The sequence below is a fragment of the Bombina bombina genome, chromosome 3 (genome assembly GCF_027579735.1).
Source record: "Bombina bombina isolate aBomBom1 chromosome 3, aBomBom1.pri, whole genome shotgun sequence".
Lineage (NCBI taxonomy): Eukaryota > Metazoa > Chordata > Amphibia > Anura > Bombinatoridae > Bombina > Bombina bombina.
In genome coordinates this window covers 36,192,744-36,219,702 of record NC_069501.1, presented here as the reverse complement: position 1 = coordinate 36,219,702, position 26,959 = coordinate 36,192,744, and the positions used below count along the sequence as shown (strand labels likewise).

The 26,959-nt window shown below is 39.2% G+C and overlaps 1 protein-coding gene across 1 annotated transcript in view; it reads right to left on the bottom strand.

Annotated features, from left to right (window-relative positions):
• Positions 1 to 26,959, bottom strand: part of CFAP91 (cilia and flagella associated protein 91) — a 241,352-nt gene that overhangs the window by 139,045 nt on the left and 75,348 nt on the right. Inside the window, exons 8-9 of the mRNA XM_053705787.1 lie at positions 12,365 to 12,522; positions 10,744 to 10,926 (exon numbers count right to left, since the gene is read on the bottom strand). Of these exons, the coding sequence (XP_053561762.1) occupies positions 10,744 to 10,926; positions 12,365 to 12,522 (341 nt within the window). The remainder of the gene's footprint in view (positions 1 to 10,743; positions 10,927 to 12,364; positions 12,523 to 26,959) is intronic.

The window sequence follows — 26,959 nt, the reverse complement described above, 5'->3', positions numbered from 1 at the left end:
CGGAATCGAAGGGCCCTTTCTTGAAGCATTACAGACCCTATACTCCAACCCACAGGCAGCAATTTTGGTGAATGGGTCCCTCTCCCAACCATTCACATTGAAGAGAGGCACGAGGCAGGGGTGCCCCTTGTCTCCCCTCCTCTTTGACCTGGCTCTAGAACCCCTAGCGATAAAAATTAGAGCACAAACAGAGGGCCTCAAATTGGGAACAACCACACTGCATCTCTCACTCTTCGCGGATGACATGGTCCTTTACATACAAAATCCCAGTTCCAACATACCCAAGTTAATAGATATCATCAGTAAATTCAGTCAAGTGTCAGGCTATAAAATGAATACTGATAAGACAGAAATCATCTGGCTAACCCACAACACTGTGGTACCTGACTTTCACTGTAATTTTAAAGTGGCAGGGAAATCCTTTCGGTATCTAGGAGTAGATCTGTCATTAAACCCAGATGATTGGTATGTAGCCAACTACAACCCATTAAAAAGAGAAGCCATGGATCTAATCACTCATTGGGCTAAGCTCCCACTTTCGATTTCAGGCAGGATAGGCCTCATAAAAATGATCCTATTTCCCAAAATTTTGTATAAAATGCAAATGTTGCCAATAGTACTCAGTAAAATAGATCTGAAATTTTGGAACTCACTATTCCTCTCCTTCATCTGGGCCAATAAGAAACATAGAATTAAATCAGACAGAATGAGAAGTACTACTGACTCAGGAGGCATGGGAGTCCCAGACATAGAACTATATAGCTGGACAACTCAAGCTAAATATGTGTTAGATTGGTTGACAGGAGGGAGCAAGTTCACAATCCCTGACTTAGAGCGCCAACTTGTGACACCGTGGTCGCTGGCTATGTTGCCACATCTGCAGGCCACAAAGATTGATAAACACCTCACACAGCATGCACTAATTCAGCAACCCCTGTTCGCATGGAGGAAAATATGTAACAAACTGCAGTTTAATCATGAAACTTCTACATACATCCCATTACAGGGGAATCCCAACTTTATTCCAGGGTTGTCCACGCAAGCCTTCAGAGACTGGGAGACACTGGGACTGAATGTAGTATCTAAGTTACTGGAGGGGGATGGAAAGACAATACACACATTTGCATACTTACAGGAAAGATACGCCCTACCGAGATCACACCACTTCGCATACCTCCAGGCGAGACACTATGTATCCATGCTTCTAGAATCAGATACGTTTTTGGGGAATGAGCAGACGATCTACCAGCTATGTAAGCTACACACACAAGGGAGCACGTCAATCACCCCAATTTACAAAGCACTGACAAAGGCAAACAATGAGAACACACAAAAACATATTGGAGATAGATGGTCTGCACTGTTAAGCGATGAGGTCTCGGCTGCCCAAGTCAAACATAGCATCCAAAAGATCCAAAAAGCCACACTATCCATGGATCATAGGGAGTCCCACACCAAGTTATTGGAAATGGCCTATATCACACCCAAACTATACAAGGCATGGGAAACAGAATCGGCAGGGGCTTGCCCGAAATGTAAACAAGCCAATGCAGATCTCCTACATATGATCTGGACATGCCCCAGACTGGTAAGGTTCTGGGGGATGGTCCAGCACTGGATGCGAACCATTGGAGTCACAGTCACTACACTAACGGTTAGATCAATTGTTTTCTTAGAATGTCAGAACTTAAACAAAACAAATACACAATTCGCACATATGGTGATCATACAGGCTAGGAAGATCATCCTCAAAAACTGGTTAAAAGATGTGGCTCCAACCTTGACTCAGCTTAAGAGAGAAATACATAGACAAATGCTCTACGAGCAGGTAGACACCATGGGAGATGCCCAACAACGCACAAAACGTTTCATGAGAAAATGGGAGGTTTATTTGCACACACTAGATCAGAATCAACAGTTACAAGTACTCTACCCGATTCGCAACACCGATTACATCCTTGAAGCACAGCTAAGAGGGGAGTGGAGGCTTGATTTTGATGGTTATGTCTCATCCCGAGAAAGCAGGCACTAAAACACTCAGAATAGATGAATGGGATGACACCCCGGGGATGAGGAATAGCGATGGAGGTAAAGGTTAGGAGGAGATAGGCAGGATAGAAAATAAAGTAAAAATGCAGGGACGTGTGTTGGTTCAGTTCATTGTCCTACATTGTTATTTTCTGTACTACCCTTTAATGTAAAGACGTCTCTATGAGTGGAATAGATGTCTATATCTTTTACTATGTATACCAGATGTCAAAGTTTATTTGTTGGACTGGATTTGATGCATGTTCTTGAATAAATAAAGATTTTCAAAAAAAAAAAAAAAAATGCAAACAGCATAGCCCTCTGAGCATATAGAAGGCAAGAGGCATATAGGAAATGGGGTGGAAAAAAAACTAAATTTTTTGGCGCCAAGTATGACCTACGATGCAAAAAGAAGTTGAAAAATGTTTTGGGCGCCAACAACATCCGGAAATAACGCAACTGGCGCCATAAAAGACGCAACCTCGTGCAAGGAAACCTGGTGTCAACTAAGACGCCGGAAATGACGAACTTGCGTCAAAGGCGTACCTTCGCGCCAAAAAAATTCTCGCACCAAGAATGACGCAATAAATAACAGCATTTTGCGACCTTGCAAGCCTAATTTTGCACGCAAAATTTAAAGAAAAGCAGTCAATTTGAAAAAAAAAAAAAAGGACTATAACCCAGGTAAGAAAAATAACTTCCTAAAATATGCTTCCCAAACTGAAACTGACAGTCTGCAAAAGGAAATATACATAGACCTGACTCATGGCAAATATAAGTAAAATACATATATTTAAAACTTTATATTAATACATAAAGGGCCAAACCATAGCTGAGAGTGTCTTAAATAATGAAAACATACTTACTGAAAGACACCCATCCACATATAGCAGATAGCCAAACCAGTACTGAAAAATAACAGCAGAGGTAAATGGTATAAAGGGAATATCCTCCATCTGAAAAGGGAGGTAGGAGATGAATCCCTACGACCGATAACAGAGAACCTTTGAAAAGATTTTCCACAAGGAAAACCATAAAATCAATAGGCGATACTCCCTTCACATCCCTCTGACAAACACTGTACTCTGAGAGGAATTGGGCTTCAAATTGCTGAGAAGCACTTATCATAGAAGAAAAATCAAGCACAAACTTACTTCAAAACACAAACTTACACAAAACACTGCCTCTCCTCCCTCCAATCTATTATGAATGCTTCTGCTAGACTCATCCACCTAAGTCGCCGATCTACATCAGCTGCTCCGCTCTGCCAGTCTCTACACTGGCTCCCCATACACTCCAGAATACAATTTAAAGTATTAACCCTAACCTACAAATCACTCAACAGTCTAACTCCCAACTACATTTCCTCTCTCATTGTGAAATATTCCCCATCCCATCCTCTTTGATCAACCTCTGATCTACATCTCTACACTCTTGTTTTCCCTACGTCCCACTCCAGCCTCCAAGACTTTGCACGTGCTGCTCCTGTCCTCTGGAACGCTCCATAAGACTGTCTCCAACCTTGAATAGCTTCAGACCCACCTATTCAGAGAGGCTTACCATCTCTCCTCCATCCCTCATCCGAACAAAACTAATACATGAACTGCCTGACTCACTGCTGCAACTACAACCGATGTAACAAGCTACCCCAACCTTTTGTCTCTGCACCCTAAACCTACAGACTGTGAGCTCTCCTGAGCAGGGCCCTCTTCCTCCTGTACTAGATTTGTTTAGTTTTGTTATGCTTTGTATTTTATCTCAAATCTCTGTCATTGAACCCAGCGCTACGGAATTTGGCTGTGCCATACAAATAAATGATGATGATAATAATAATAATAATAATAATACTTAATCAGTTTGTAAAACTGAATTGTGGGTGTGGTGAGGGGTGTATTTATAGGCATTTTGAGGTTTGGGAAACTTTGCCCCCTCCTAGTAGGATTGTATATACCATACGTCACTAGCTCATGGACTCTTGCCAATTACATGAAAGAAAAATAGTGCTGCCATCTAGTGCCCTTGCAGATGTATAACATTGTTGTAAAACTGCTGTAGTCACGTGCACACTCCTAAGCTTACCTTGCTGCTTTTCAACCAAGAATAAGAAACAAAAAAAAATTAAAATAGAAGTACGTTGAAAAGTTGTTTATAATTGTATGTTCTATCTGAATCATGAAAACAAAAACATAATTTATGTAAGAACTTACCTGATAAATTAATTTCTTTCATATTGGCAAGAGTCCATGAGCTAGTGACATATGGGATATACAATCCTACCAGCAGGGGCAAAGTTTCCCAAACCTCAAAATGCCTATAAATACACCCCCTCACCACATCCACAATTCAGTTTAACGAATAGCCAAGCAGTGGGGTGATAAAGAAAGGAGTAGAAAGCATCAACAAAGGAAATTTGGAAATAATTGTGCTTTATACAAAAAATCATAACCACCATAAAAAGGGTGGGCCTCATGGACTCTTGCCAATATGAAAGAAATTAATTTATCAGGTAAGTTCTTACATAAATTATGTTTTCTTTCATGTAATTGGCAAGAGTCCATGAGCTAGTGACATATGGGATATCAATACCCAAGATGTGGAGTCTTCCACTCAAGAGTCACTAAACAGGGAGGGAATAAAATAAAAACAGCCATATACCGCTGAAAAAATTAATCCACAACCCAAAAAAATAGTTTATTTTCATTTTTGAAAGAAAAAAAACTTAAATCAGAAGCAGAAGAATCAAACTGAAACAGCTGCCTGAAGAACTTTTCTACCAAAAACTGCTTCCGAAGAAGCAAATACATAAAAACGGTAGAATTTAGTAAATGTATGCAAAGAGGACCAAGTCGCTGCTTTGCAAATCTGATCAACTGAAGCTTCATTCTTAAAAGCCCACAAAGTGGAGACTGATCTAGTAGAATGAGTTATAATTCTCTGAGGCGGGGCTTGACCCGACTCCAAATAAGCTTAATGAATTAAAAAAGCTTTAACATAATATTTCAAAGCTCTCACCACATCCAAAGAATGTAAGGATCTTTCCAAAGGATTGCTAGGATTAGGACACAAGGAAGAGACAACAATTTCTCTACTAATGTTGTTAGAATTCACAACCTGAGGTAAAAATTCAAATGAAGTCTGCAAAACCGCCTTATCCTGATGAAAAATCAGAAAGATTAACAAGAAAGAGCAGATAGCTCAGAAACTCTTCTAGCAGAAGAGATAGCCAAAAAGAACAACACTTTCCAAGAAAGTAGTTAAATGTCCAAAGAATGCATAGGCTCAACTGGAGAAGCCTGTAAAGCCTTCAGAACCAAATTAAGACTCCAAGGAGGAGAAATTGATTTAATGACAGGCTTAATATGAACTAAAGCCTGTACAAAACAGTGTATATCAGGAAGTATAGCAATCTTTCTGTGAAATAAAACAGAAAGAGCGGAGATTTGTCCTTTCAAGGAACTTGCAGACAAAACCTTATCCAAACCATCCTGAAGAAACTGAAAAATTCTAGGAATTCTAAAAGAATGCCAGGAGAATTTATGAGAAGAACACCATGAAATGTAAGTCTTCCAAACTCTATAATAAAACTTCCTAGAGACTGATTTACGAGCTTGAAACATAGCATCAATCACTGAGTCAGAGAAACCTCTATGACTTAGTACTAAGCGTTCAATTTCCATACCTTCAAATTTAATGATTTGAGATCCTGATGGAAAAAAGGACCTTGAGATAGTAGGTCTGGCCATAACGGAAGTGGCCAAGACGGGCAACTGGACATCCGAACCAGTTCCGCATACCAAAACCTGTGGGGCCATGCTGGCGCTACCAGCAACACAAATGATTGTTCCATGATGATTTTTGGAAATCACTCTTGGAAGGAGAACTAGAGGCGGGAAGATATAAGCAGGATGAAAACACCAAGAAAGTATCAGCGCATCCACTGCTTCCGCCTGAACATCCCTGGACCTGGATAGGTATGTGGGAAGTTTCTTGTTTAGATGAGATCTATCTCTGGAAGACCCCATATCTGAACAATCTGAGAAAAAACATCTGGATGGAGAGACCACTCCCCTGGATGTAAAGTCTGGCGGCTGAGATAATCCGCTTCCTAATTGTCTACACCTGGGATATGCACCGCAGAGATTAGACAGGAGCTGGATTCCGCCCAAACAAGTATTCGAGATACTTCTTCATAGCGTGGGGACTGTGAGTCCCACCCCGATGATTGACATATGCCACTGATGTGAAAATGTCTGTCTGAAAACAAATGAACGGTTCTCTCTTTAACAGAGGCCAAAACTGAAGAGCTCTGAGTTCTAAAATATTTATTGGAAATTTCGCCTCTTGAAATTTCCAAACCCCTTGTGCTGTCAGAGATCCTCAAACAGCTCCCCAACCTGAAAGACTCGCATCTGTTGTGATCACAGTTCAGGTTGGACGAACAAAAGAAGCCCCTTGAACTAAACAATGGTGATCTATCCACCATGTCAGAGAGTGTCGTACATTGGGATTTAAGGATATTAATTGTGATATCTTTGTATAATCCCTGCACCATTGATTCAGCATACAAAGCTGAAGAGGTCTCATGTGAAAACGAACAAAGGGGATCGCGTCCGATGCTGCAGTCATGAGACCTAAAACTTCCATGCACATAGCCACTGAAGGGAATGGCTGAGACAGAAGGTGCCGGCAGGCTGCAACCAATTTTAAACGTCTCTTGTCTGTTAGAGACAGAGTCATGGACACTGAATCTATCTGGAAGCCTAAAAAGGTGACCCTTGTCTGAGGAATCAAGAAACTTTTTGGTAAATTGATCCTCCAACCATGTTTCCGAAGAAACAACACTAGTTGAATCGTGTGAGATTCTGCAGTACGTAAAGACTGAGCTAGTACCAAGATAACGTCCAAATAAGGAAACACCGCAATACCCTGTTCTCTGATTACAGAGAGTAGGACACCCAGAACCCTTGAAAAGATTCTTGAAGCGGTTGCTAGGCCAAATGGAAGAGCAACAAATTGGTAATGCTTGTCTAGAAAAGAGAATCTCAGAAACTGATAATGTTCTGGATGAATCGGAATATGAAGGTATGCATCCTGCAAGTCTATTGTGGACATATAATGTCCTCGCTGAACAAAAGGCAGAATAGTCCTTATAGTCACCAACTTGAAAGTTGGTACTCTTACATAACGATTCAAAATTTTCAGATCCAAAACTGGTCTGAATAAATTTTCCTTCTTTGGGACAATGAAATAGATTTGAATAAAACCCCAAACCTTGTTCCAGAAGAGGAACTGGCATGATTACCCCTGAAGACTCCAGGTCTGAAACATACTTCAGGAAAGCCTGAGCTTTTACTGGATCTACTGGGATACGTGAGAGAAAAAATCTTCTCACAGGAGGTCTTACTCTGAATCCTATTCGATAGCCTAGAGAGACAATGCTCTGAATCCATTGATTTTGAACAGAATTTATCCAAATATCCTTGAAAAACCTTAATCTGCCCCCTACCAGCTGAGCTGGAATGAGGACCGCACCTTCATGCAGACTTAGGGGCTGACTTTGGTTTCCTAAAAGGCTTGGATTTATTCCAATTTGAGGAAGGCTTCCAATTGGAGGCAGATTCCTTGGGGGGAGGATTGAGTTTTTGTTCCTTATTCTGACGAAAGGAACGAAAACGGTTAGAAGCCTTAGATTTACCCTTAGGTTTTTTTATCCTGAGGCAGAAAAAACTCCCTTTCCCCCAGTAACAGTTGAAATAATAGAATCCAACTGAGAACCAAATAAATTATTACCTTGGAAAGAAAGAGATAGTAATCTAGATTTAGATGTCATATCAGCATTCCAAGATTTAAGCCACAAAGCTCTTCTAGCTAATATAGCTAAAGACATGGATCTAACATCACAAATAAAATGATTAGCATGCTGCAGTAAGCGAATAATGCTAGATATGTCAGAATCCAATTCATGTTGCGCTAAATTCTCCAACCAGAAAGTTGATGCCACCGCAACATCAGCCAAAGAAATTGCAGGTCTGAGAAGATGACCTGAATATAAATAGGCCTTCCTTAGATAAGATTCAAGCTTCTTATCTAAAGGATCCTTAAAGGAAGTACTATCTTCCATAGGAATAGTGGTACGTTTAGCAAGAGTAGAAATAGCCCCATCAACTTTGGGGATCTTTTTCCAAAACTCTAGATTTTGCTGGCAAAGGATACAATTTTTAAACCTTGAAGAAGGAATAAAAAGAAGTACCTGTCTTATTCCATTCCTTAGAAATCATATCAGAAATAGCCTCAGGAATAGGAAAAACCCCTGGAGAAACCACAGGAGGTTTAAAAACAGCATTAAAACATTAGACTGAACGTCAAGAGGACTGGTTACCTCAATATCCAAAGTAATTAACACTTCATTTAATAAAGAATGCATGTACTCAATTTTAAATAAATAAGTAGATTTGTCAGTGTCAATGTCTGAGGAGGATCTACTGAATAAGATAGATCCTTATCAGAAGAGGATAAATTATCATATTGTTGGTCATTTGAAATTTCATCAACTAAATGAGAAGTTTTAAAAAGACCTATTACATTTATTTGAAGGTGAAAATGCAGACAAAGCCTTCAGAATAGAATCAGAAATAAATTCTTTAAAATTTACAGGTATATCATGCGCATTAGAAGTTGAAGGAACTGCAACTGGCAATGTACTATTACTGATGGACACATTATCTGCATGTAAAAGTTTATCAAAACAACTATTACAAATGACATTCGGAGATATAATTTCTACAATTTTATAACTAATGACTTAGCTTTGGTAGAACGGATGTCAGGCAGTAATGTTCCAGCAGAAGCTTCTGAGGCAGGATCAAAGTGAGACATCTTGCAAAATGTAAGAGAAAAAACAACATATAAAGCAAAATTATCTATTTCCTTCAGGAATGGGAAAAAATGCAAATAGCATAGCCCTCTGATATTGAAAAAAATCAAGAGGCAAACATCAATGGGGTATTGAAATAATGAAAAAGTATGGCGCCAAGTATGACGCACAACGTAACTAAACTTTTTTGGCGCCAAAAAATAACCGGAAATGACACACTTGCGTCACTAATGACGGAACCGTGTGAAAGGTCTCGGCGTCAAGCATGACGCCGGAAATGACGAACTTGCGTCATAGACGTACTCTTTCGCGCCAAAAAAATCTTCGCGCCAAAAATGACGCAATAAAGTTTAGCATTTGTCGCACCCGCGGGCCTAATACCGCCCGCAATTTGTAAGAAGTAGTCAATTGAAAAAAAGACTAAACCCCAGGAAAGAAATAAATTTCATTTAAAAGATGTTTATATTCCCCAAATATGAAACTGACAGTCTGCAGAAGGAAATACATGAACCTGACTCATGGCAAATATAAGTACAATACATATATTTAGAACTTTATATAATTGCATAAAGTGCCAAACCATAGCTGAGAGTGTCTTAAGTAAATGAAAACATACTTACCAAAAGACACCCATCCACATATAGCAGATAGCCAAACCAGTACTAAAACAGTTATTAGTAGAGGTAATGGTAAATTGAGAGTATATAGTCGATCTGAAAAGGGAGGTAGGAGATGAATCTCTACGACCGATAACAGAGAACCCATGAAATAGACCCCCGTTAGGGAAATCATCGTATTCAATAAGTGATACTCCCTTCACGTCCCTCTGACATTCGCTGTACTCTGAGAGGAATCGGGCTTCAACAATGCTGAGAAGCGCATATCAACGTAGAAATCTTAGCACAAACTTACTTCACCACCTCCATAGGAGGCAAAGTTTGTAAAACTGAATTGTGGGTGTGGTGAGGGGTGTATTTATAGGCATTTTGAGGTTTGGGAAACTTTGCCCCTCCTGGTAGGATTGTATATCCCATATGTCACTAGCTCATGGACTCTTGCCAATTACATGAAAGAAATTGGGTTTTATGTCCCTTTAAAAAGGCATAAAGCTAAATCTTAGGAGGAAGTGCAGAATGTAAGCAAATGGTTTTGCACAACCAGAAAAGCGTAAACAATGACAGCGGTAAACAAATGTACTTATGAATCTATATAGAAATAACAATTAACCAGATGTGTTTTGAGTGTTGCTAGTGGAGAGAGATAGAGGATAAATTCAGTGAGACACTAATAGTAGTAAAGCTAACACCGGCAATATCATCTACACAAGAGAGAGCCTTACCTTGGTATGAGCTGAGGAAGGCGCTTTTCACTATATAGTAAAAGCTAACACCGGTAATATCATCTACGCCAGAGAGAGCCTCACCTTGGTATGAGCTGAGGAAGGCGCCTTTCACTATATAGTAAAGCTCACACCGGCAATATCATCTACGTCAGAGAGAGACTCACCTTGGTATGAGCTGAGGAAGGCGCTTTTCACTATATAGTAAAGCTCACACCGGCAATATCATCTACGTCAGAGAGAGACTCACCTTGGTATGAGCTGAGGAAGGCGCTTTTCACTATATAGTAAAAGCTAACACCGGCAATATCATCTACGCCAGAGAGAGCCTCACCTTGGTATGAGATGAGGAAGGTGCTTTTCACTATATAGTAAAAGCTAACACCGGCAATATCATCTACGCCAGAGAGAGCCTCACCTTGGTATGAGCTGAGGAAGGCGCTTTTCACTATATAGTAAAAGCTAACACCGGCAATATCATCTACGCCAGAGAGAGCCTCACCTTGGTATGAGCTGAGGAAGGCGCTTTTCACTATATAGTTTTCAGACAGCTGGTCTGGGAAGAAGCCAATGCGGGATAGTGGGGCATAGGTCTGCGAGCCATAGTTTGAGTACTCCTGAATGATGTTCCGTCTCTCCAGCTTGCCTTCCACGTTGCCCATCTTATGAGTCAGTTTCCTGATCGCTAGGAGATAAAGCAAACACAGGGTAAGTTTTCCTGTTCTAGCGGGCGCTGGGCATTACAATACATATTCTGTAAAATGTTCTGGTATTTTATTATAGGGGTATGTAAAGCCAGATCTTTTTCATACATTTACGAAATATCTTGCAGGTCTCTCTTTGATAAACGACTAGAGTGCATGTAAAATGTTATTTATTATTTTTAAAAAAAACAAAAAAACTTTTTTTCTGTCCGATCAAGGCAAAAGCAAAATCCAGCCACATAGAAAATGATTGGCGGTGGAAAATTGGGTGTTGGTGCTGCAAAGTAAATCAAGACTTTGCAAACTTATAAAGACTGTTTATGTAAACACTTCATAACATTGGTACACAGGTATGCAGTAACTAATTGTTTAAGGCTACAGTGTGAGACAATAAACCACACTATTTGCTTCGTATAAAACAGAAATATTTCAACTCTCAAATGATACATAAAGAGCCAGATTACGGGTAGCGCACTAACAGTTACGTGCAAGCAAAAAGGGGTTTATCGTGGCTGAAGCGCTGATATTGAAAAGTAAACGCAATCGCTTGGAACACAATTGATGTTAATGCACAATAAGATAGCACATCCTCAGAACTCTAATGAACTGTTTCGCAAAACAAAAAAGTGTCACAAGACACAACAAAAATACATTGAAAAGTATAATTACACTCATAATAACACTAGCTAAAAAAAATATTTTAAAATAAATTGCACAAAAAAAGTTATACGGATTCACAGATATGAGGTCTCAGGTGCAAAGGACTTTAACAGAGATACATATACATCTCTAAATATGTTTATGTAAGTATATATATTTATTTATATGTGTGTACATATGTATTTATTTGTGTATATATGTATTTACAGGCATATATACACACATAAATACATATGTACACATACATAGACATATATATAAGTGCATTGGAGCCCTTTGCAGTTAAGTTCGTATTTAAAAAAAAGTGTTATACTGTGTATTTACTTCTGCAAATAGGGGAATATGTTCTAAGTATTTATAAATAGATATACCTATATACATTCATCTATATACACAGGTATAGATATATATTTTAGAAACATTTATTTGTGAATAAATAGAACATATTCTGCTATGTGAAGAACATTGGAATGTGAAATATTAATATTTTCATGCTGGGTTAGCGCATTTGAGATTATGCAATCAGATTTCCGTGCGAGTAGGGTGTTAGGTTGAAAAACAGAACCAATTTCCTGGCCAGGCTGCAATCAGGGTCTCTCCCCTTCTTCAGATATCCCACTATTTGACAGACAAAGCTGCCCTGCATTGCTAAACTCTATTTGTTGTTTTTTGGTAAATTCAGTTGATAGAATATTTTGTTTATTATAAAAGATACTGATCCCTCTTTTCTAATTACAAACACTAAACTTATTTCCATACCTTTAATATGCTCTTTACGGATTTGTTTCATTCGTTCTTCCTTCTCTGTCTGTCGCTTACACCAGTGCGAGTCCAGTCTCTTTCCGTTGATCTCAGCTTGTTTCTCCTCCCGCTGCATTAGAAGCATCTTCAGCACTTGCAAGCGAGCCTCCTGGAGCCTAGTGCAGCAAACAAACTCTTAGAACCAGCATCTCACACCAGTCCAGAGTAAAAAAGTAGAAAGCAAAAATTGTATAAGCCCCCCCCCCCCCCTCCCATCACATTCAGAATAAGCAAAATATTTACTCATTTAAACACGTTGAACCAATATCACTCACTCGGTTGTAGAGGAATCAATCCCAAGCCTGCTATACCAGACAATATATAAACTCTCAAAAATAAGTAGATAATGGTTCACTGTTGTTTATTCATAAAAACATTGGCTTTAGCACATCTTCAAACTTAAATATACACATACATATACACACAGGTAGCCCTCAGTTTACGCCGGGGTTAGGTTCCAGAGGGAATGGTTGTAAATTGAAACCGTTGTAAATTGAAACCCAGTTTATAATGTAAGTCAATGGGAAGTGAGGGAGTTAGATTCCAGGCCCCTCTCAAATTGTCATAAGTAACACCTAATACATTATTTTTAAAGCTTTGAAATGAAGACTTTAAATGCTAAACAGCATTATAAACAGTATCAAATAATCACACAACACAGAATATATAATTAATTTAAGTTAAATGAACAAAAACATTTGCTAAACTGCAATATAAACCTTATAAAATAATCACACAACACAGACTTTACTTGCATTTTTCTGCAAACAGTTCTTTCTGCATTCCAATCTGGACTGATTTATGGACAGGAAGATCTTGTTCCTATGAAAACTGCTCGATAGCTCATGTCTAGCTAGACTAATTAATTCCAGCCTGTTTCTGTGTCTGGCTTTGCATATCTTTGCTGCAACACAAACGGACAGCTTCACCTACTGGCTATTTTAATCAATACAGTGCTTCTCAATGCTTTCCAATAGCAGTCACATGACTGAAAAAAAGGTTTATATTCTAAAACGGCGCAAATTAAACCAACGTAAATTGAGGGCCACCTGTATACATAATTAATAGTATTGAGGATATTTCCCGCTTCACTCTAGGCATGAGTGCCGCCATGTTGAAATCTAGATTTCACTGCATTCCAGTACTGACTTGTTTGCACATGTGCAGTAACTATCCTTCAAATACCTGCAGTGTAACCTAAGTTCCAAAATGGCAGCAGCCATTTTTAGAGGGGGGTGTATGAAATCTATTTAGATTTTAATATCTTAATCAGATGACTGTACATTGGCAATAAGAGTGAATCCACCATATTAATCCTTGATAAGTTCTTGTACCTACAACACCATCACTTTGCACTGAGTAAGTTTTTTTTAAATTAGGCTTAATGTTTCACTATTTGCAAAATAATTTTATAAATTTGTTTCCGTGATTCCTGTGGAACGAGTAATCAGATTTGTACAATTTTCTAAAGCTTGTAAATTCTGAAGTCAAACAGACTATAAGACAGGACTGGTGTTATACCACTTGCTTCTGGTGTTGCAGAGTTTCAAGACCAGATTCAGGGGTCCTCTGGCTGATATTTCATAATGATCTTTTATTGAGTTAAAGGGATACTAAACCCAATTTTTTTCTTTCATGATTCAGTAAACTATCCACAAGCTTTATGTGGCAATGCAAAATACTGCTTAAAATATGTTGAGTTCAATTCATGATTATGAAAAATCTTCTCTATTTATCACATTATTGTACCTTACAATCCGCATCACTATATCGCCGTTCCATCGGATGCCTCAAAAAAACCCCACTTTATTTTGCGATGACGAATATCACTTTAACTAATTTTATTGGTCCCCCAGTGGTATCTGAAAATATTCACTCTACGCCCCCACCTTCAATTGTGCATGCATCTCTCATTGAATTTAGTCCCTGTATAGAAGTGCGTTCATGAGACACGGAACAGTCTCAACAGGGAAACACAGCTAATGACTTAGCCGCATCGGCACAAAGCAATCGTAACTAGTTACAACTTCACGCACACGGATGAACACGTATAGAGCGGGTGGGACCGCTCTTACATGTAACATAACTAAACCAGGAAATGAGCAGGGGGCAGAGGAACAAAACGGTATGAGAAATCAAACATTAAAATATCTAAAATATCAATGAGCTTCCGACAGAGTGTCGCACCAGTAGGTAGCTGCTCCAGCAACCGCGGCTCCAGCTGCTGCTGGTTGAAATAAAAACCCTGTATGTTGAAACATCTTCCTCAGAAAGGTTTCCATTTTCTTATCCATAGGCTCTCTAAAAGAAGAACTATCCTCCAGAGGGATAGTGATACGCTTAGCCAGCGTAGAAATAGAGCCATCCACCTTTGGGATGGAGCCCCACAAATCTAATTGAGAGTCAGGGACCGGGAATCATTTTTTAAAAGTAGACTAGGGGTAAAAAGAAGTTCCTATTCTTTCCCATTCGTTACTAACAATGTTCGCCATCTTAACCGGCACAGGAAAAGTCAGAGGAACCTTCCTGTCTTCATAAACCCTGTCTAATTTAGAGATTTTAGGTTCCTCAGGGAGTGTAGCCTCTGGAACCTCTAGCGTAGACAGAACCACGTTTACTAAAAAACGCAGATGCTCTATTTTAAATCTAAAGTTCCTCCGCTGAAGGAGGTTTAGAAACTGAAGTCTCCGATTTAGAAAGTTCACCCTCTGAAGCTACAGAGGTTAACTCATCCTCGGATGAGCTGGGACATAGTAGCTAAATCCGACAAATATTTAGATGACTCTAGGTCAGGAGAACTATGATTAACCTTTCTCTTACATTTGCTAGAGTGAGGTAAGGCACTTAGGGCCACAGACGCCACTGATTGTAACTGCGCGGTAAAGTCCCCCGGAAAAAAGGACCCTCCGGATGGAGGAGTAGTTGAGCCGTGGGGAACTGCATGTGGAGCGGGGTACTGTAGAGAGGGTAGTAATCTCTCCGGACCCCGATTCCTGAGAGGTAGACGGCTCAGAGGGGCTAATAGCACTATGAGTATTAGCAGACTTGTCACTCTTATTAGACTTTAGAACAGTGCTTAGGCAAATGGAACAAAAGTGAGCAGGCGGGCAAACCACGGTCTCCTCACAATATAAACAGGAAATTTTAATCAGTATTGAAGAAGGAGCGGAACCTTCTAATGTAGTATCAGTGTCCTCCATAGCCAAGATATATTTACAGAAGGACAGACAAAAAGTAAACACTTTTATTCAAAAAATCTCACCTTTATAATCCCAATGGCTAGGGCACTCACCACCTCCTAGACCCAGACAGCTAACAGTGAAAACGCTTTCCTTAGGAATGATGTCCGCAGCAGGATCGTAGGAAATGAAAAGACCCACCCGTCACGTGGGGCAAAAGACAGGACTTCCCCTGCTATGAAAAAGGCGCTAATCTATTATAAATTGCGCAACACTAAAAAACGAAAGTAAAATCTGTTTGTTCCAAGCCAAAAGCATACAGTCTATGAGCCAAAAAAACTCTCACATTAAAGCAGTTATAAATAACCCCTAGCTGCTCAAATAATATCCTTGAAGGAGAAATTAACCCTTGATCCTATTGAGGTATAAAGGAGCCACACTGTGACCCTGAATAGAAAAATGTATATATAAAAACAGTCTTACCCTCCAGGTTCCATGCTGTGGAACAGGCACAGTCTCTCAAGTGTGACAGACGCTCTGACATGGACTTGAGTGTGTAACAGCAAGCAGTGAAACTCGTCAACACTGATTGCTCAGGAGCTGTTAGGCGACAATCTGGATGGGTTCGCAGAAAAACTTTCCCAGCATCTCCGGAATCTTCATCAATACTCTTACTGAGAGGTTGACATGATTACTTAAAACTCCAGTCCTTTCTTGAAGGGAACATAACCATTACAGGACTATCCAAATCTTCTGACACTTCTCTGCCACCTCCTATAGTAGTGAAAGGCAAAGAATGACTGGGGGATAGGGGAAGTGGGAGGGATATTTAAGCCTTTGGCTGGGGTGTCTTTGCCTCCTCCTGGTGGCCAGGTGTTGTATTTCCCAACAGTAAGGAATGAAGTCATGGGCTCTCCCTGCCTTATGGAAGGAAAAAAAGGTCTAAATCATATTAGTGTTATAACACTAAATATTTCCTAAGACCAAAGATGCTGACATAGTCTTAGCTGCAGATCTCTACACTATAAAAGAGAATAAAAAACAGCGCACATACACTTAGAATATATAAAAATGTATATATCCGAAGCCTTTATTAATATCCCTCAAAGGAATAAAAAGTTGAAAACTTTAGAGAAAGGTTAATCTCACATATAAGTAGATAGATATACATCATTGCACAAGTCCAAGAAAAGGGAGAGTCCTTCCTCATAAGAAGAATACACATATAGCACTTGGGGTTATGTACATCATTAAGTAATATCCCTTAGGAATACAAGTTGAAAACCTTAAAGAAGGGGAAATTTCAACAAACAAATAATTAGATGAACATCATGGGGGGTAGTTATCAAGCCGTCTACTTTTCTGGCTTCGCCGGCCCAATACGTCCGCCTAAGCTCGCCTACCTTCGCCGCCGCGGACCTTGAATACGTTCGCCTAAGTTATCAAATAAAGCTGTCAAAAAGCCGCGGGGCGATGAGCAGCGGACTGTGACAGTTATCACTCATCCGATCTCGCTGCCCTTCGGCTTTTTCCCAGCTTTATTGCTAGCCTGTCACTAAGCACTCACACTAAACTACACTGTTCTACCCCCTATACCGGCGCCCCCGGAGCCCCCCGCAACTAAATAAAGTTACTAACCCCTAAACCGCCGCTCCTAGACCCCGCCGCAACTCTTATAAATGTATTAACCCCTAAACCGCCGCTCCTAGACCCCGCCGCAAGTCTTATAAATGTATTAACCCCTAAACCGCCGCTCCCGGACACCGCTGCCACCTACAGTATACCTAGTAACCCCTATCCTGCCCCCCCTACACCGTCGCCACCTATAATAAATTTATTAACCCCTAATCTGCCCCCCCTACACCGTCGCCACCTATAATAAATGTATTAACCCCTATCCTGCCCCCCACTACGCCGCCGCCACTGTAATAAAATTATTAACCCCTAAACCTAAGTCTAACCCTAACCCTAACGCCCCCCTAACTTAAATATTAATTAAATAAATCTAAATAAATTAACTCTTATTAACTAAATGAATCCTATTTAAAACTAAATACTTACCTTTAAAATAAACCCTAATATAGCTACAATATAAATAATAATTATATTCTAGCTATCTTAGGATTTATATTTATTTTACAGGTAACTTTCAATTTATTTTAACCATGTCCAATAACTATTAAATAGTTATTAACTATTTAATAGCTTACCTAGCTAAAATAAAGAGAAAGCTACCTGTGAAATAAATCCTAACCTAAGTTACAATTACACCTAACACTACACTATACTTTAATAAATTATTCCTATTTAAAAATAAATACTTACCGTTAAAATAAACCCTAAGATAGCTACAATGTAATTAATAATTATATTATAGCTATCTTAGGATTTATATTTATTTTACAGGTAACTTTGTATTTATTTTAGCTAGTTAGAATAGTTATTAAATAGTTATTAACTATTTAATAACTACCTAGCTAAAAGAAATACAAAATTACCTGTAAAATAAATCCTAACCTAAGTTACAATTAAACCTAATACTACACTATCATTAAATTAACTAAATAAACTACATACAAATAACTACAATTAAATACAATTACATAAACTAACTAAAGTACAAAAAATAAAAAAAGCTAAGTTACAAAAAATAAAAAAATAAGTTACAAACATTTTAAAAATATTACAACAATTTTAAGCTACTTACACCTAATCTAAGCCCCCTAATAAAATAACAAACCCCCCCAAAATAAAAAAAATCCCTACCCTATTCTAAATTAAATAAATTTCAAAGCTCTTTTACCTTACCAGCCCTTAAAAGGGCCATTTGTGGGGGCATGCCCCAAAAAGTTCAGCTCTTTTGCCTGTAAAAGAAAAATACAACCCCCCCCCCAACATTAAAACCCACCACCCACATACCCCTAATCTAACCCAAACCCCCCTTACAAAAACCTAACACTAATCCCCTGAAGATCATCCTACCTTGAGTCGTCTTCACTCAGCCGAGCCACCGATGGAACTGAAGAGGACATCCGGAGCGGAAGAAGTTAATCCTCCAAGCGGCGCTGAAGAAATCTTCCATCCGATGAAGTCATCATCCAGGCGGCGCTGAAGAAGTCTTCGATCCGGCCGATGTCATCTTCAAAGAGGCGCTGAAGAGGTCTTCTATCCGGGCGAAGTCATCTTCCATCAGCCAATCAGATTTTTCCTACCTTAATTCCGATTGGCTGATAGAATCCTATCAGCCAATCGGAATTGAGGGGACGCCATCTTGGATGACGTCCCTTAAAGGAGCCGTCATTCGTCGTAGTCCGTCGGTGAAGAAGGTGGTTCCGCGTCGGCGGAAGGAAGATTCAAGACCCGGCTTGGAAGATGACTTCGCCCGGATAGAAGACCTCTTCAGCGCCTCTTTGAAGATGACATCGGCCGGATCGAAGACTTCTTCAGCGCCGCCTGGATGATGACTTCATCGGATGGAAGATTTCTTCAGCGCCGCTTGGAGGATTAACTTCTTCCGCTCCGGATGTCCTCTTCAGTTCCATCGGTGGCTCGGCTGAGTGAAGACGACTTAAGGTAGGATGATCTTCAGGGGATTAGTGTTAGGTTTTTGTAAGGGGGGTTTGGGTTAGATTAGGGGTATGTGGGTGGTGGGTTTTAATGTTGGGGGGAGTTGTATTTTTCTTTTACAGGCAAAAGAGCTGAACTTTTTGGGGCATGCCCCCACAAATGGCCCTTTTAAGGGCTGGTAAGGTAAAAGAGCTTTGAAATTTATTTAATTTAGAATAGGGTAGGGATTTGTTTTATTTTGGGGGGGTTTGTTATTTTATTAGGGGGCTTAGATTAGGTGTAAGTAGCTTAAAATTGTTGTAATATTTTTAACATGTTTGTAACTTATTTTTTTATTTTTTGTAACTTAGCTTTTTTTATTTTTTGTACTTTAGTTAGTTTATGTAATTGTATTTAATTGTAGTTATTTGTATGTAGTTTATTTAGTTAATTTAATGATAGTGTAGTATTAGGTTTAATTGTAACTTAGGTTAGGATTTATTTTACAGGTAATTTTGTATTTCTTTTAGCTAGGTAGTTATTAAATAGTTAATAACTATTTAATAACTATTCTAACTAGCTAAAATAAATACAAAGTTACCTGTAAAATAAATATAAATCCTAAGATAGCTATAATATAATTATTAATTACATTGTAGCTATCTTAGGGTTTATTTTACAGGTAAGTATTTATTTTTAAATAGGAATAATTTATTAAAGTATAGTGTAGTGTTAGGTGTAATTGTAACTTAGGTTAGGATTTATTTCACAGGTACATTTCTCTTTATTTTAGCTAGGTAAGCTATTAAATAGTTAATAACTATTTAATAGTTATTGGACATGGTTAAAATAAATTGAAAGTTACCTGTAAAATAAATATAAATCCTAAGATAGCTAGAATATAATTATTATTTATATTGTAGCTATATTAGGGTTTATTTTAAAGGTAAGTATTTAGTTTTAAATAGGATTCATTTAGTTAATAATAGTTAATTTATTTAGATTTATTTAATTAATATTTAAGTTAGGGGGGCGTTAGGGTTAGGGTTAGACTTAGGTTTAGGGGTTAATAATTTTATTACAGTGGCGGCGGCGTAGTGGGGGGCAGGATAGGGGTTAATAAATTTATTATAGGTGGCGACGGTGTAGGGGGGGCAGATTAGGGGTTAATAAATTTATTATAGGTGGCGACGGTGTAGGGGGGCAGGATAGGGGTTAATACATTTAATATAGGTTGCGGCGGGTTCAGGGAGCGGCGGTTTAGGGGTTAATACATTTATCATAGTTGCGGTGGGCTCCGGGAGCGGCGGTTTAGGGGTTAATATGTATAGAGTAGCTTGCGGTGGGCTCCGGGAGCGGCGGTTTAGGGGGTAATAACTTTATTTAGTTGCGGCGGTGTAGGGGGGGTCAGATTAGCGGTGTTTAGACTCGGGGTACATGTTAGGGTGTTAGGTGTAGACAGCTCCCATAGGAATCAATGGGATGTCTGTCAGCAGCGAACTTGTACTTTCGCTATGGTCAGACTCCCATTGATTCCTATGGGATCCGCCGCCTCCAGGCTGGCGCTTTGAAAACCAGGTACGCTGGGCCGTAAAAGTGCCGAGCGTACCTGCTAGTTTTTTGATAACTAGCAAAAGTAGTGAGATTGTGCCGCACTTGTGTGCGGACCATCTGGAGTGACGTAAGAATCGATCTGTGTCGGACTGAGTCCGGCGGATCGAAGTTTACGTCACAAAATTCTACTTTTGCCGGTCTCGAGCCTTTGATAACTAAGGCGAATCAGCCGCGCCACAAATACGCTGCGGAATTCCAGCGTATTTGAGGTTGACGGCTTGATAACTAGGCCCCCATAAATGTAATCCCTCAGAGGATAAAACCCAACCTATAAATAGGCAGATGAACATCATTAATTAATATCCCTCAGAGGAATAAAAGTTGAAAACCTTAAAGAGGGGAATTTTCAAGGTATAAATAGCCAGATTTTCATCATAAAATGAAATCCCTCAGAGGATTATGCTATATGAAACATCATATATATATATAACATACATCCTTCAGAAGCATCAAACATGAACATTCTTAAAGAAGGATAATAAAAACATAAATTTATGTAAGAACTTACCTGATAAATTCATTTCTTTCATATTGGCAAGAGTCCATGAGCTAGTGACGCATGGGATATACAATCCTACCAGGAGGGTCAAAGTTTCCCAAACCTCAAAATGCCTATAAATACACCCCTCACCACACCCACAATTCAGTTTAATGAATAGCCAAGAAGTGGGGTGATAAAGAAAGGAGTAAAAAGCATCAACAAAAGGAAATTTGGAAATAATTGTGCTTTATACAAAAAAATAACATAACAACCATAAAAAAGGGGGTGGGCCTCATGGACTCTTGCCAATATGAAACAAATTAATTTATCAGGTAAGGTCTTACATAAATTATGTTTTCTTTCATGTAATTGGCAAGAGTCCATGAGCTAGTGACGTATGGGATAGCAATACCCAAGATGTGGAACTCCACGCAAGAGTCACTAGAGAGGGAGGGATAAAAATAAAAACAGCCATTTTCCGCTGAAACATTAATCCACAACCCAAAATATAAGTTAATTCTCATAAATGTGAGGGAAAAAAATTAAATCAAAAGCAGAAAAATCAAACTGAAACAGCTGCCTGAAGAACTTTTCTACCAAAAACTGCTTCCGAAGAAGAAAATACATCAAAAAGGTAGAATTTAGTAAATGTATGCAAAGAAGACCAAGTAGCAGCTTCACAAATCTGATCAACTGAAGCTTCATTCTTAAAAGCCCAGGAAGTGGAAACTGATCTAGTAGAATGAGCTGTAATTCTCTGAGGCGGGGCTGGACCCGACTCCAAATAGGCTTGATGAATCAAAAGCTTTAACCACTAAGCTAAGGAAACGGCAGAAGCTTTCTGACCTTTCCTGGAATGAGAAAAGATAACAAATAGACTAGAAGTCTTCCTGAAATCTTTTGTAGCTTTAACATAATATTTCAGAGCTCTCACCACATCCAAAGAATGTAAAGATCTATCCAAAGAATTCTTAGGATTAGGACACAAGGAAGGAACAACAATTTCTCTATTAATGTTGTTAGAATTCACAACCTTAGGTAAGAATTTAAATGAAGTCTGCAAAACTGCCTTATCCTGATGAAAAATCAGAAAAGGAGATTCACAACAGAGAGCGGATTATTCAGAAACTCTTCTAGCAGAAGAGATGGCCAAAAGAAACAACACTTTCCAAGAAAGTAGTTTAATGTCCAAAGAATGCATAGGCTCAAAAGGAGGAGCCTGTAAAGCCTTCAAAACCAAATTAAGACTCCAAGGAGGAAAGATTGATTTAATGACAGGCTTGATACGAACAAAAGCCTGCACAAAACAATGAATATCAGGAAGTTTAGCAATCTTTCTGTGAAATAAAACAGAAAGAGCAGAGGTAATCCGCTTCCCAATTGTCTATACCTGGGATACGAACCGCAGAAATTAGACAGGAGCTGGATTGCGCCTTAAACAAGTATCCAAGACTTCTTTCATAGCTTGAGGACTGTGAGTCACACCCTGATGATTGACATATGCCACAGTTGTGATATTGTCTGTCTGAAAACAAACGAACGTCTCTCTCTTCAACAGAGGCCAAAACTGAAGAGCCCTGAGAATCGCACGGAGTTCCAAAATATTGATTAGTAATCTCGCCTCTTGAGATTTCAAAACCCCTTGTGCTGTCAGAGATCCCCAAACAGCTCCCTAACCTGAAAGACTCGCATCTGTTGTGATCACAGTCCAGGTTGGACAAACGAAAGAGGCCCCTAGAATTATACGATGGTGATCTAACCACCAAGTCAGAGAAAGTCGAACATTGGGATTTAAGGATATTAATTGTGATATCCTTGTATAATCCCTGCACCATTGGTTCAGCATACAAAGCTGGAGAGGTCTCATATGAAAACGAGCAAAGGGGATCGCGTCCGATGCTGCAGTCATGAGGCCTATAACTTCCATGCACATAGCTACTGAAGGGAATGACTGAGACGAAAGGTTCCGACAGGCTGCAACCAATTTCAAATGTCTCTTGTCTGTTAGAGACAAAGTCATGGACACTGAATCTATCTGGAAACCTAAAAAGGTTACCTTTGTCTGAGGAATCAAATAACGTTTTAGTAAATTGATCCTCCAACCATTTCTTCGAACAAACAACACTAGTTGATTTGTGTGAGATTCTGCAGAACGTAAAGACTGAGCAAGTACCAAGATATTATCCAAATAAGGAAACACTGCAATACCCCGCTCTCTGATTACAGAGAGTAGGGCACCGAGTTTCTTTAAAAAGATTCTTGGAGCTGTCACTAGGCCAAAAGGAAGAGCAACAAATTGGTAATGCTTGTCTAGAAAAGAGAATCTCAGGAACTGATAGTGATCCGGATGAATCGGAATATGAAGATATGCATCCTGTAAGTCTATTGTGGACATATAATGCCCTTGCTGAACAAAAGGCAGAATAGTCCTTATAGTCACCATTTTGAAAGTTTGTACTCTTACTTATCTATTTTAAAATCTTTAGATCCAGAACTGGTCTGAATGAATTTTCTTTCTTTGGGACAATGAATAGATTTGAATAAAACCCCAGACCCTTTTCCTGAAACTGAACTAGCATGATTACCCCTGATAACTCCAGGTCTGAAACACACTTCAGGAAAGCCTGAGCATTTTCTGGGTTTGCTAGAATGCGTGAGAGAAAAAATCTTCTCACAGGCGTTCTTACTCTGAATCCTATTCTGTACCCCTGAGAGACAATACTCTGAATCCAATGATTTTGGACCGAATTGATCTAAACATCTTTGAAAAATTTTAATCTGCCCCCTACCAGCTGAGCTGGAATGAGGGCCGCACCTTCATGCAGACTTTGGGGGCTGGCTTTGATCTCTTAAATGGCTTGGATTTATTCCAATTTGAAGAAGGCTTCCAATTGGAAACAGATTCCTTGGGGGAAGGATTAGGTTTCTGTTCCTTATTTTGTCGAAAGGAACGAAAACGGTTAGAAGCTTTAGATTTACCCTTAGGTCTTTTATCCTGAGGCAAAAAACTCCCTTCCCCCAGTGACACTTGAAATTATTGAATCCAACTGAGAACCAAATAACTTATTACCTTGGAAAGAAAGATATAGCAATCTGGACTTAGAAGTCAAATCAGCATTCCAAGATTTGAGCCTCAAAGCTCTTCTAGCTAAAATAGCTAAAGACATAGATTTAACATCAATTTTGACGATATCAAAAATGGCATCACAAATTAAATTATTAGCATGTTGAATCAACTTAACAATGCTAGACAAATCATGATCCGATACTTGTTGCGCTAAAGTTTCCAACCAAAAAGTTGAAGCAGCTGCAACATCAGCCAAAGAAATTGCAGGCCTAAGAAGATGACCTGAATATAAATAAGCTTTCCTTAGATAAGATTCAAGTTTTCTATCTAAAGGATCTTTAAAAGAAGTACTATCTTCCGTAGGAATAGTAGTACGTTTAGAAAGAGTAGAGATAGCCCCATCAACTTTGGGGATCTTTTCCCAAAACTCCAATCTAACTGCTGGCAAAGAATACCATTTTTTAAACCTTGAAGAAGGAATAAAAGAAGTACCAGGCCTATTCCATTCTTTAGAAATCATATCAGAAAAAGCATCGGGAACTGAAAAAAACTCTGGAATAACCACAGGAGGTTTATAAACAGAATTTAAACGTTTACAAGTTTTAATATCAAGAGGACTAGTTTCCTCCATATCTAATGTAATCAACACTTCTTTTAACAAAGAACAAATATACTCCATTTCAAATAAATAAGATGATTTGTCAGTGTCAATATCTGAGACAGGATCTTCTGAATCAGATAGAGCCTCATCAGAGAAGGATAAATCAGTATGTTGCCGGTCATTTGAAATTTCATCAACTCTATGAGAAGTTTTAAAACACATTTTACGTTTATTAGAAGGCGGAATTGGCAGACAAAGCCTTCTGAATAGAATCAGAAATAAATTATTTTAAATTTACAGGTATATCTTGTGCATTAGATGTTGAGGGAACAGAAACAGGTAATGAACTACTACTGATGGATACATTCTCTGCATGTAAAAGTTTATCATGACAACTATTACAAACCACAGCTGGAGGTATAACCTCCACAAGTTTACAACAAATGCACTTAGCTTTGGTAGAACTGTTATCAAGCAGCAGGATTCCAACAGTGATTTCTGAGACAGGATCAGATTGAGACATCTTGCAAATGTAAGAGAAAAAAACAACATATAAAGCAAAATGATCAATTTCCTTATATGGCAGTTTCAGGAATGGGAAAAAATGCAAACATCATAGCCCTCTGACATAGAAAAAAGGCAAGAGGCAAATAGGAATGGGGTCTTAAATAATGAAAATATTTGGTGGCAAGTATGACGCGCAACAAACAGAAAAATATTTTTTGGCGCCAAAATGTCCGGAAACGACACACTCGCGTCATAGATGATGCAACCTTGTGAAGGACTCGGCGTCTACTAAGACGCCGGAAATGACGAATTTGCGTCAACGAACGTAACTTCGTGCCAAAAAAATCTTGCGCCAAGACTGACGCAATAAACGTTGGCATTTTGCGCCCTTGCGAGCCTAATTCTGCCCGCAAATTTAAAAGACAGTAAATTTGAAAAAAAGACTATACCCCAGGTAAGAAAATACATTTTCATAAAAAAAATGTTGAAAATCTCTGCTAAAAGAGTGGTCTGCTCCTGGTTTAAGGAGCGTGTCAATACAGCCTGCCGCAAACTTAGCAGCTGGTCATCAAATATCCCCAGACCACTAAGTTCTCCTATATTAATATCCCTCATCACAAGAGAGAGATAGAGTAGAAAAGAGAGTAGAACGAAAGGCAAAGCTGCGATCCTTCCTTTCAGAGAAGGACAGGTCTCACGTAGATCACAGGGATCCAGCAGATAGCGTTAGACAGGGGAACTGGTGTCAGCCTCCATACATGAGGTACTTTAAGTTAGGCACAACCCCATGTCTAATTAGTGGGAAATCCTCATCGCTACTAGCAGCAGGATTTGCCCTACCATACAAACATACACTGCTAGCGGCGGGAAAAGGAGGACTGAACCGGAGCTGCGCCACACACATAAAATGGCGTCCTAAGCTGCGCGCCGTAATAAACAGAATAAGTATATTCTTTAGTCCTAAAAAGGAATATTTAGAAAGGAACGCTCTAGGTACTGCAGTGTACATTTATGCTAACGAGCGGTGGCCTCCAGTCATACTAGATAAAACCCTAGAGCCACCGCTGCTTAGAGGGAGTGCATCAGCACTGAATGCTTAAGACCTCTACCAGAAGTCCATGATTAAAAAGTGCCTACAATGTCACCTTACCTCATTCCCACCCCCACTGGAGGAAACCCAGCAATAGAAAAGTCCCTAATCCACAGTAAAACCCCTTTTGACCACAAGCCATGGGGGCAGGAATACAGGGACTCATGGTTAGAAGTCTTTGTCTGTACCACGTAGTCTTCTCACCAGATTCAGGGCTGCCAGAAGCAATCTTCATCCTGACAGGGACCTGAAGAGAAAGAAAAACAGAGTAAACAACTCTGGTTTCCTATACAAGGGGTAGCATCAGTGTTAGAAATAAATTAAGGACCACCTCGCCGCTTTCTAACTGCTAAAAGCCACCATTACTCTTACTAAAGAGATTAACATGGACACAGCATAGCCCCAATCCTTGCTTGCAGGGAAAAGTACCCCTTAAAGGATTAAATATCTTCAGACACCATCTTCGCA